Source organism: Notamacropus eugenii, chromosome 3 (genome assembly GCF_028372415.1).
Source record: "Notamacropus eugenii isolate mMacEug1 chromosome 3, mMacEug1.pri_v2, whole genome shotgun sequence".
Classification (NCBI taxonomy): Eukaryota; Metazoa; Chordata; class Mammalia; order Diprotodontia; family Macropodidae; genus Notamacropus; species Notamacropus eugenii.
Genome location: NC_092874.1, coordinates 302941966 through 302953935, shown reverse-complemented (window position 1 = coordinate 302953935; position 11970 = coordinate 302941966). Strand labels below are relative to the sequence as shown.

Genomic DNA, 11970 nt, shown 5'->3' with positions numbered 1-11970 from the left:
TCTTCCTTTCTCCAAGCCCAGTGAGCTACACCATGCTGTCTCTCCTATTCTCCACCCTATGCCTGGGGTAAGCTGTTCTCTGATGGTGGCTTCTAGGAAAGGGGGTTCCTTCAGGAAGAGGCTAGACCTTGCTATCCTGGGAATGTCATGGCAAGACTCCAGGGGGAGCCTAGCTATCCACAGGGTGGCAGATGCCTCCCCTGGAACTTCAGTGAAGACTCTCAATACTGTATTCTGTTACCTCCCACTCCCCCAGCCAAGCCTCCTCCACTGCAGCCTCTTCCTTCGACCAATACCTAGACGACCATCGACAAAGCACCTTACTCACATCACTTATCAGGAGACTGGGAGGTCCCTGAGGGCAGGTGCTGTCTAACTCTCATCTTGGTACCCCCAGTACCCAGTACAGTGCCTGGCCTACTGAAGGCTCTTAGCAAATGCCTCTGGATTGATTGCTCAAAGAGATGGGGATCAGAGCATTCAGTGACCACCACCACCATCATAGATCAGTTAATCAATAAGCATTTATTAAGCACTATCCATGAGCCAGGAACCAAAGTGAGGCTAAAAATGCAAAGAATAAAACAGCCCCTGCTTTGGAGAAGTTTACATTCTAACGGGAGAAGTATACGCCTATGCAGAAATGGACAGAAATACCAATCGGTCCAAGATTGTCAATTGCTTTAGGGAGCACTAGCAGCTGGGGGAAGGATCCAGGTAGAAGGGGCTGCTTGAAATGCATCATGAAGACAGAGAAGGTGGAGGAATTCAGGACAACCAGGCACAGAGGAGAGAGATGGAGGGAAGAATGGAGGAAGCCAGTCTGCCTGGATCCCAGAGTATGGGAGGGGGGAAGGTGTGCATTCCAAGCTTCTTGCCACTTTCTGGTCCTCTACCCCAGCCACCCCAAGAAGGCTGGGAAGTTTCTCCCAAGAGATAAGACAAAGGCAAGGGAAGGAAATCTGAACCTATGGATGGAGTTGTGCTACGCTGAGTGGCCAAGCAGAGAGGGGGTGGAAATGGGAGCAAACCCATGTGTGGAACACTTTCTGACACACATACCCACTGGAGAAGTAATGGATAAACAAGGCAGCTTTCTGGAATGTTGAGATTTTCACATCCAAGGATACAGATTGGGAGGGAAATGTACTAAAAAGTTGTTTGAAAAAGTAAGAAAATGAAAACATTAAGATAGAGAAATGTATGTTTGTGTCCTTCTTTACTTCCCTCTCTGCTGATTCAATCCAGAGTATTTATTAAGCAACTACTGTATTCAGGGCCCTGTGCCACGGATTGGGGATGCCAGGAAGCAAGGGAAGCCACCCCTGACCATTCTTACATTCTACTAGGTGAGACATTTTGCATGAAGGTAAGGACATAGAAGGTACTTGGAAGAAAGAATGGATGCTAACAATGGAAGGTGGGAGGAATCAGAGAAGGCTTCATGGTGGAGGATGCTTCCCATAAAGATTCAAAGTGAAGGTGAGGAGGGAACAGCTTCTCAGCAAGGGGACAGCTTGTGTAAATGCATGGAGTCAGGGGTGCCATGTTGAATTTGGGGAATAGCTAGTAGGCCAGTGTAAGAGGACATAGTGTTTGAGTTATTGAAAAGAGGTATCCAGAAAGCAGTAGGCCAATTCAGGGCTGGAGATTTGGAGGAGGATCAGGAATGAACCTATGCATTTGGGAATCACCTAGGAATAGAAAACAGCTGAACCTACAGGAGCCAATGAAAACACAAAGGGAGAGAGTGTAGAGGGAGGAGAGGAGAGGGCCCAAGGTAGGATTCTTGAGGGGCACCCATGGGTAGCAGCCCATAGATGCTTTCTTAGAATTATGCTTTTAAATGCATACAATGCACAGGAGAACAAAGGAAAGCAATAAGACAGAAATAATGATCCAAAAAAAATTTTTAATTTTTCCTTGTTCCTTGAAGTTGGGATTCCAGCTCTTGCCCCCCTGCCATTTGCTAGGCTGTCCCCCATGTCTGGGACTCCCTCCCTCCTCACCTCCCTCCCTCCTCACCTCCCTTTCTTAGAATCTGTAGTTCTCTCCAGGTTCAGCTCAAGAACCATCTCCTGTAGAAGCCTTGACTAGGCTCAGCCTCCTCAAACCTTGTATTTACTCTTCTGTTTAGCTGCTAGAACATAAGCTCCATGAGGGGAGGGCAGGGACTATTCTTTTTTGACCTTGTATCACAAGCATCTAACAAGTGCCTGGTAAACAGTGGACACTTAATAAATGCTTATTGTATTGGACTAGGAGTAGAGGGTAAAGATGTGGAAGGCATTCTAGACCTAGGGAACAATGTAAACAAAGGGAAGGGGTCCTTTTGGCTGGAGTCCATCAGTGTACTAAGGCTAACAGCCAGGTGGATACCAGCTTGTCCAAGACTTTGAAAACAAAGCTTGTTTGATCTTGACTTTGTGTGCTTAAGGGCACACTGTAGAATACCCATCCTCAAAGAGATTATATCGAGAACCCCAGGATCTCCGTGTGGAAGGGACCTTAAACAGTGTCCGGTCTGAAAAAGCCATCTAGACCATCATTCAGTTTTGCATTAAGAAGTCCAGTGAGGGGGAGGCTGAGGTGGCCCCCAACACTTTGGGACAGCTCCGATGACAAGGAAGTTTGCCCTTACACCAAGACTGCCACTTCTGTCCCTCATTCCCAAGTGTGGTCCCTGAGGCTAGGCAGCACAGTCTGATTTCCATTAACCAGACAGCACTTTGGATCTTCACTCCCCCATGTCTGCTCTCCTCCAGTCCTTAAATATTGGAAAACAGGCATAGAAGGGACAAAGCTCTCCTGGGCACAAAGCTCATCAATAAAGGACACACCGTATGAGGGCACCACAGAAGGAAAGGATGAGCTTGAGAAGAGGCGGGGTTAAAGATGAGAAGCTTTCAACAGGGCTTGAAGAGAAGGAAATAAGACTCTAGTGTTTGCTCTGACAGCGACAGGGCATTTGCTTTGCTCCCCAACAGTGATAATCCCAGATGGTTTAGAAGAGAGAGCTTGTGATATATGTGAGTGAGCAGATCTTAGGAAACATAGAAAACATCTGCTGGGGATGAATGACAATCAATGCCTGCAAGGGGGCTGATCTCGGGAGAGCCAAGCACCCTCCTGGCCACCCCAAGACAAGCAGGGCATTTTGCAATGAGCACCCTGGGGTTACCACAAACCCTGCAAGGAAGAGATGCTATCACATCCCCAGGGATAAAGGAGGGAGTGGGCTATCCAATTTTATTCACTTATTCAGCTCCTGGTCTGCCATATTTCTTCTCATTCCCTCCTAATTTCATGTCAGTCCAAGAGGCCCAGGATCATGCCTCTCTTCTTTTTATTTCTCATGCAGATTCAAGTTCATTCATTCCACAGCCAAAGGAAAGAAAGAGAAAGAAAGGAGCAATCAGCCTTGGGCGGTGACTTAATAGTGGTCATTGGGCCTTTATTAGAATAAATAACATGTTGTAACACTTCATGCTATTAATATTTCCACCAAGCACTTCCTGGAGACTCAGAGCTTGGAAAGTCCATTCTTTGACAGGGCAGCCTTGCCAGTATCTGCTGTTAGGCCTTCCTTGGCCAGCCCTGCCCAATGGCTGACAAATATATCCAGTGTTTTGTCTGCCATTCTTTAGTATCTGGAAAAGGAGGCAGTTAGATGGTGCAGTGGATACAGCACTGAGCTTAGAATGAGAAAGACTCTTCTTCCTGAGTTTAAATCCAGGCTCAGCCACTGGAGAAGGAAAGGGCAAACCACTGTAATATTTTCTGCCAAGAAAACCCTGAGTAGGTCAGGAAGAGTAGGACATAACTAAACAACACTGTCCACAGTAAACTTGATGTTTCTAAAGGAAAGTAGAAAAAATTAAAATACTTTTGGCACCCCAAACACTAAATTTCTTTATAGAAGGAACAGAAAAGAATCTCAAAGAGCTTGTTTTTGTCACATCACAAGCATCCAGGACATCAGGGCATGGAGAGGTCTAGTATAGAGCTCCTTGCAGTACTGTTGGTTATCAGGAGTCAGAAGCTGTTGGCAGACTCCATCCATCCAGCAGGAGTCAGACAAGTCTGACATAGAAGGTTGCTATGAACAAGTCTTTTTCAGATTATCAGGCATCTAGCAAAAGAAAAAAGTATATTCTCTAGCTTTGCTAGTCTGAGGAAACCCAGCATGCCCACACCCAGGCACAAACAGAAGAGTACAACTTTCCCAGAGGAAATTGGGATGGGGTGGGGAGGGGGGAGAGAGAGGCATTTTGTGTTTTGATTTTGGTTTAATAATAGTCCAAGGTGGGGTGTGGTCAAACCTGTATCTAGGTCAAGACAGCTTTTCCGGAGTCACTAAATGCATATTATGAACTGAAAGGTGAGGGGGCAGAGCTGAGAGCCACATTGGGGGTCAAGAAGGTCTTGGTTTAAATGTCACCTCACTTTTTAGTGATCTAGGCAGAAGGAAGGAGGGAAGGAAGAATGGATGGAGGGGAGGAAGGAAAACAGGAAGGGAGGGAGAGGAGAGAAAAAGGGAGGGAGAGAGGAAGGGAGGGAGGGAAGGAGGAAGTGTTTTTCAAGTAACCTCTTTACATCCTTCCCTTTCCTGAATGGATTAACAAAAAATCATTTATTAAGTGCTTATGAGGTGCTTAAGAACATCTTGCCTCAGAGCAATAGAGAATAGTTCACTCAGATCCCACCTCAAACACCCCTAACCTTCTTCTCCATATGATGATGGGATGCTAGGTGACAAACTCCCTGTTTTATTCAGCAGCTATAAAAGGGGACTCTCCTTTGCTTCAGAGTAAGCAGGACACCAAAAAGCCCATATCTCACCTTAATAGTGGTGTTCCCAGATTTCTACATAGTCACCAAAGGCTAGTTACAAGAGAAGGGCAGGACGAATTATATTCAAAGTTTAAAAAAAAGTTTTAACCGGAGTTCTTCATTTTATCTGCTACAGCTGTGACTGAATGCCAGAATCTCAGAACTAGAAAGAACCTGCCTGGGTAAGGAGGGAAGCTCAACATTATTCAGGTAGGAGAGTCCCCCACCCTCCCTGGAAACTTTTGCAATGCTGGACAGCTCCAACCTTTCTGAAGGTGGTCCTTCATGGAGGCTACATGGACTTCCCCAGTAATTTGCTCCTCTCAGTCCTTCCTCTTCCTACAGCAACCAGCTAGAACATAGCCAAGTGCCATGTTTATAATTAATTTTCTTTTGGCCATCAAAGGACCCATCTGATGATTCAACATGACACAGAGGCTCCCAAAGTTTATGGCGATAGATGAATGTTCTGGTGGGTCATGCTCCAAGCTACAGACCCTTCAGATGTGGGCTGGGCAATGTACTGAATGTCTTTGGTCTGAGGATCAGCTTCCCTGGGCACAAGATGTCTCATCATCAGAGCTAGCCACCACTGAGGACTAGCCACCACTGAGGACTTTTCAGGTCATGCTTAGTCATGAAATAGTGAACCCACAGGGACTGGCATCTCACTAGTGGAGGAAGGACAAGCACAATGGAAATCACTGGTCCCTGAAGTCAAAGGGATAACATCACAGTATTATTGGGAAGGAAACTCTCCATTAGTCTTAAACTGCTGGATAAGTACGAGCTACTTTCAGAATAATAAATTGTAAATTTAATAGCTTCATTGAGCTGGAACCTTACACTGGAAACAGAAGATTAAAATTGAGAGCAGAACACTGGAGGATGAGAGACATGTGAGGTTTTCATCATTCTTTACAAGGAAAGGTTGGGACTACAGAAGAGAAGGCAAGTGATGGGTGGTGAACAGAATAAGAAATGGAAAGGATATTAGAGAAATTCTAATCACAGGATCATTGACATAGACTAGATGGGGCCTCAAAAGCCATTCCTCTGCCCATTTTGCAGAAAAGGAAAATGAGGCCCAGGTAAATGGAGTGCAGGAATTTGAACTCAGGTCCTCTGCCTCTGCTTCTAGATCCAATGATCTTCCCACCAGATCTCTTTTCAAGTTAACTCCTTTCATATTAAAGATGAAGAAACTAAGGTTCTGAGAGATGATGGGATTTTTACGAGGTCATCCTGCTAGCAAATGACAGGGCTGAGACTCCAAGACAGCTAAGCCAGTTGTCTTGACTCTAAGTCCAGTGGCCTGAAGGTTAGAGATTGCTGAAGAGGATGAAGATTTTTTGGTTTGGTTGGCTTGCTAGTTTCCTCTTCTGGAAAGGGCAAGGGGTTGGACAAGATGACTTCTGACCTCCTTCCCAGCTCCAGATCTAAGCCCACGATCAAGGAACAGTGGACTCATGTGGTCAGGGACCGACACCTACCCAAAACCAGTTGTTTGTCTTCCTAGCTTCAGTGAGAAGGCTTTGAACAAAAAAGGGAGGTCAAGGGGCAGGGACCCTCTAGAGTCTAGAAAGAGCTCTGGATCAGGGGTTGGACAATCAGGGCTTTCAGTCTGGCTCAATTACCTATTACTTATGAGGCCCTGGTTCCAATTCCTAGTCCACCAAAGGAGCTGGTTTGGGGTCCTTTTCAGCTCATAAATCCCAGGATGTGCTAAGGAGCCCAGAGGAAACTGTAGGTCTAGTTACTAAGGCAACACTCATGCCTGAGAGAAGAAAGAATGGCAGCAGAGAAGCCTCCAGGGGATTCCAAGGAAGAAACTTCAGGGTGCAGTGCTAGGCAAACTGAAGGGCATGAGAAGGTATAGAGCAGGGTGGGAAGCATCTCCAAGAAGCAGATGAAGGCTACCTTGGGAGCAGCATTTGGAACTCATCAAGCAACACTCCCCTATGCGTTAGATATTTAATCAGAACTTGAGGAGGGGTAAAACATGAACTCTACTACCCTGGGGAGGGGGACTCCACCATCTGGAGGGGTGGGGCACCACCAGCTCGGAGCAAAGCCCAGCCTTTCTGAGAGTGCCAAGCACACGATCAGAGCTGCTGGCTCCGCCGGGGACATGCTTCTCCACCGAGTGCTAGACATACTGCCTCGCAATTGTTTTCATGCCTTTAATTTTAAAAGCAAAGACAAAGAGCAGGGTCTTTAGGTAAGTGAATTTGTTTTTGCTGGTTATTTAGTCACCTTTTTGGTTGTCATTCACAGGTCAGTACTAACATGGGAGAGGATCCAAAGTTCTTGATGGTGATCTAAGGTTACTTAGACTAGGTATATTGAGACCTGTGACTTGCCAGATTACAGGGCCCTTCCCAGCCCTGCCATTCCCTGTTCAAAGGCCTCTCCCAGCCCTGCCATCCCCTGTTCTAAACTCCCTCCCAGTTCTGGCATCCCATGTTCTCAGGTCCTCTGAGCAGGCCCCAGCAGTCTCTACACTCAGTAAAATGTAGAGCCCTGGGTTTAGTCCCATCCCCTCTCTGACCTCTTTCCCCCCAAGTAAAAGGGCTGGGTTCAGAGAATTGCTCAGGTTCCTTCCGGCTCTGACATTCCACAGGTCCTGTTTCTCAGCTGTCTCGGACTCTCTGGGTACAAATGAAGGACAGATGCCAGCACCAGAGGAGGATTTGGGTCCCTTTCACCCAAGTCCTCACTAGAGGCCAGTGTGAACTGCACCCCCCCCCCCCAGGTCGAGAGAGATTTCAGAGGCTCTGGGGGAGCACTGCAGAGGGCTCAGAATGCTCTGACCTGACGATTCCATCACTGTGGTCTGAGTGTCACAGTGTCCCCCAAGAGAAGCCATTGTGCCAGGCTTAATGATTTCTTAGCTCTGCTGGAACACTGCCTTCCTCACCAGTTGTTCTGACCCAGATGATGAGACAAGGGCAAGGGCAAGTATTTCTGACAACGCCAGCCCTGGCACCCCATGTCCTACAGAAAGCTGATGGAAAGAACCACTGGGCACAGAGGGAGGCAGGAAAAGTCACCTTCTCTCCCTGGGGGCCGAGTGAGGGCATAAAAGGAATTCACATTTGGGCAGAAGGGCCAGGGACCTGGGGCCCTCTGCCACTAATCCCCTAATCTTACAGAGGAGGCAACTGAGGCCTAGAAAAGAGGCAAGGACTGGCCCAAGCTCACACAGGGAGCAAGAGGCTTTAGAACCGGGCTTGCTACCTCCAAAGTCAGGGCTCTATCCATTGGGCTAGCTATCTCCGGTACATTCTTATCATAGCTTTATAACCTTGAGGAAGGGGGCAGAGGGGAGGAGGTCAGAAAGGACATAAAAAGACATGAAGTGTTTCCCATTTGTCTTTGTATCCGCCCCTAGCCGGGTGCCTGGCATGGAGTGGGGGCACAGTTCAGTAAATGCTTGCTGGGAGCAATGTGAATTACAGTAGAACGTAAGCTCCTTGAGACGCAGTGCCTGGCACAGCGGATGACTAAGAAATCTTAGTTAAACTGAATGGGCCTTGAGTGCAGAGACAGTTTCCCTCAGGTCTTTGGGCCCTGCTCAGCACCGCACTCCACACATAGTAGGTGATTACTAAATGTCCGTTGGTGATTCACTGATGTCGCTGACAAAGAAACAGCCTCCGCAGCATGGTAAACTTACCCAGGGTGCCACCCTAAAGGGTACCAGTGGGGCCAAAACTCCCAAGGTCATGCCTGACAGGCAACCCTGCAGCTTGGCTGGAGCAGCCGCCAGATGGCTGGGCCACTCTGACTTTCCATTAATGGGATTCAAGGGTCTAGCCCTATTCCAGCCTACTGGCAGGTCTAGGAAAGGAAATGGACAACTGACATCCCCTCCCCCAATGAGGCTCAGGGAAACAAAGTCATTTTAAAAAATAAAGCCACAGACTCAAGATCGGCCAGAGTGGGACCTGGATTCAAATTCCACCTCTGATTTTCATTATAAATGGATGTTAAGTCACTAAACGTTGCCCAGGCTCCCCATCTGTAAAATGAAGGGGCTCAGGGTGGGGGTCTCTTCCAGCTCTATATCTACTATCAGATCATCCTAAATCTCTTTGACTTTCTGAGTCTGTTTTTTGATTTCCAAAATGAGAGAGCTAGACTAGATGACCCAAGGTCTACTTGCACCCACTTTCATTTGACAGTTGGGGAAACTGAGACCCAGTGGTGGGGAAATGACTTGCCCAAGGTGATGTGGCTGGGAGCAGTCCCTTGCTCTCCTCACTCCCAGGCTGGACAGATCTGTAGCCCATCTGTCACATGCCCCTTTGGCCCCAGGTTATCAGATAATTAGCCAAGAGTAAATAAGCTGGCTTCTCATTATGGGTCTCCTGCAGAAACTCAGCACTCTGGGGTTGTGGTTGATGTCATGTAAAATGGGCAGCCAAACATTCGGATGAGAGAGGAAACATCAAGAGTTTCTTATAAATAGCTTCAGACTTTCTTTGAAAGGAAGGGGAGCCTAGAAAGAAAGAAAATACAAAGCCCATTTTTACTGGAAAGCATAGATTTTAAAGGAACTTCCAGCCTGAAACAGTTGGAAAGTCAGGAGAGCCCATGAGGGCATCTGGACAGACCTCAGGTCACCAGCAACTCCATCCTAGACCAGTCCAGGTGGTCTCTGCTGGGGGTGGGGTTTGAGCTCGGTCTGTCCAAAGAGCAAAGCAGGAGTGGGGATCCTGCGTCCGAGGTGGGGAGCCCCCACCCCCTGGCCCCGGACCCATCATTTCCAGAGGGCTTTGCTCCCTAGCACCAAGGATTCAGAGGAGACAGGCAAACTAGACTAAGGCACAAAGGAGAGACCAAGACCTGGTCTCCCTTCAGGAAGACATCGGGATGAAGGTTTCATCAGGATCACTCGATGTTTTTGTACTTGGTGAACAAGTTGTACAAAACCCGCAGGGTAGACTTGAGATCCAGGTTGACGACATCTGCAGGGGAGGAAAGGCAGCAGCAGTTTAGGGGGTTTGGGGAGAGGAAGAAAGCCCCCCCCATCTCCACCCCAACCCCGTGTGAATAAGACATAGAAATCTCTCATAGCACATGCCCAGACTAATAGACTCAAGGGCAATCATCAATTTAAAAAGCACCTATTAAGTGCACAAAGCACTGAGGAGAAAGGCCTCCATCTCCAGGAGCCTAGTCGGCTCCCTGTCAGGAGCTGGGGGTAGCACACAACCCCTCCCCCTTGGAGCCTCCAGTCTACAGAGGGAAACAACAGCTGATGACTATTTACAAAGCCAGCATGGGGCTCTAGCAACTTCAGAAACAGGGGCTTCTTTTTACCAGGTCCTCCAATGGGAGCGAGAGAAACCAACTGACTGTTCATTGAAAAAAATAAAATGGAGCAGCTCGGGATTCTAAGGGGTAGTGGATGAGGAGGTGCACATTCCAGGCACAAGGGTTACTGGGTGAAGGGCGCAGGGAGTAAATAGCCTACAAGGGTAGGTAGGAGCCCGTGGGCCTTCCTGAACAGATCTGGACTCTAGGATACCTGCCTGGTCAACTGGGCAGGGCAAGGTGGTAGCAGGGGCTTCAGGTGACTGGGAGAATAGCTTATGTGCATTTTCTCGTTTCGTCCCCCAAACCATTTTATAGGGAGAGCGGGGCCAGGGGCTGGCTAGCTCAGCTGCTTCCCCAGATTGGGGAATAACACAGTGCCAGTCCTTCACAAGTCCCTGGCTGCTGGGCCTTCACTGCACTTGGCTATTTTTACTTTCTGGAAATCAATCTCCCTGCTCTGAAATCTCTGCCATATCCATGGGATAACATTTCTATTTAAAGACCATCTGACACCTTCCCAAACCCAGCCGGTCCCATCTAGAATCAGGCTGCCTGACCCTGATCCTTCGCTTTTTAACGGGAATACAGAAAACAAGCACCAGGAGAAAGGGGTGGGAGCAGGAGAGGGAAGGTTTGGGCTTCCTGGCTCTCTAGACCAGCCCTTGCCCCACTTGGAGGATGTCAGCCCTGGATGATGACTAGGAGCTCTCAACTACCCTGACCATAGCAACCACCAAACAGCCTGACCTCAGCCACAACAGATGGTGAGGCTGAGTCAGCCCTGAGGAGCTGCCTCATCTCAGGAGGCAGGAGATACTGAGGCACCTGGCATACAGTAGGTGCTTCAAAGAGGCTTAGTGGAGGGCTCCCATGGAATATGTTCTGCCTGGCCCAAGCGAGTAAAACCAGAAGTAACTGGGAGTGGAAGGGTGGGGGAAAGAACTTCAGAGAAGCAGACATTCACGAAAGGGAAAAAAATCCTGAACAGAGTGTCCAAAGGGATAAGTGGAACAGGCTGCCTCAGGAGGTGGTGAGTTCTCCATCAAGCTAAGGCCAGATGACCACTGTCAGAGTTGGGGAGGTGGGAGAGGGATTCCTAGGCCACAGCTGCACCAGATGCAGTCCCTCTGAAGATCTTTCCAGTTCTGTGATCAGTAATTCATCAGCATCCCAAATTTCCCCTCACTTCTGACTTGACAGGAAAAAACACAGTAACCATAACATTGGTGAGTAAACAGTTACATACAGGCTAATTCTATGACTGGCTGACCTAGACATGCTGAGCTTTAGTCCTTATAAATGCTGAGAAGGGAAAATTGGCATTGATCAGATCACTGACCCAGGGAAGAAATCCAGTTAACTGGGGCTAAGCATATAATCTCTCTCTGTCTCTTTCTGTCAGCAGAATAGCCTTTAAAGGGGTCCTGGTCTGATAGGACCCTCAGAGGCCAAGCCCAAACTCCCTAAGTCCCACATAAGGACATTGTGGCCCAGAGAAGTGGACTGTCACACTGTGTCACCACCAGAAAGTGGGAATTCCATCTGGGCCAGTTTGCAGTTTTCCTGGAGGCCTTGACATCTACTGATCAGCAGTTAAGGAGCAAGGAACAGAGCTGAACTCACAGTCTCTCCATCCAAAACATCTTGGGAGAGGGGAGGGCAGGCTCTGGTCTAAAAGAATGCTGGGATCATCCTTCCTTCAGCCCCTACAGTAAGCATCTTTCTGGGAGAATTCGCCATGTCATGTAAACTTCTGGCAAATCAAAAAGAATTCCATGAGGAAATATTAGAGGTTGTCTGTGGATGACTTCC

At 48.1% G+C, this 11970-nt stretch overlaps 1 protein-coding gene across 4 annotated transcripts in view; it reads right to left on the bottom strand.

Annotated features, from left to right (window-relative positions):
- Window positions 1-9348: 9348 nt before the first annotated feature.
- The window catches only part of PARVB (parvin beta), a 99361-nt gene continuing 96739 nt past the window's right edge, over window positions 9349-11970 (bottom strand). For all 4 annotated transcript variants that reach the window (XM_072596379.1, XM_072596377.1, XM_072596376.1 and 1 more), the window contains one exon: window positions 9349-9806. In XM_072596379.1, coding sequence (XP_072452480.1) covers window positions 9730-9806 — 77 coding nt within the window. In that variant the 3' untranslated portion in view covers window positions 9349-9729. The remainder of the gene's footprint in view (window positions 9807-11970) is intronic.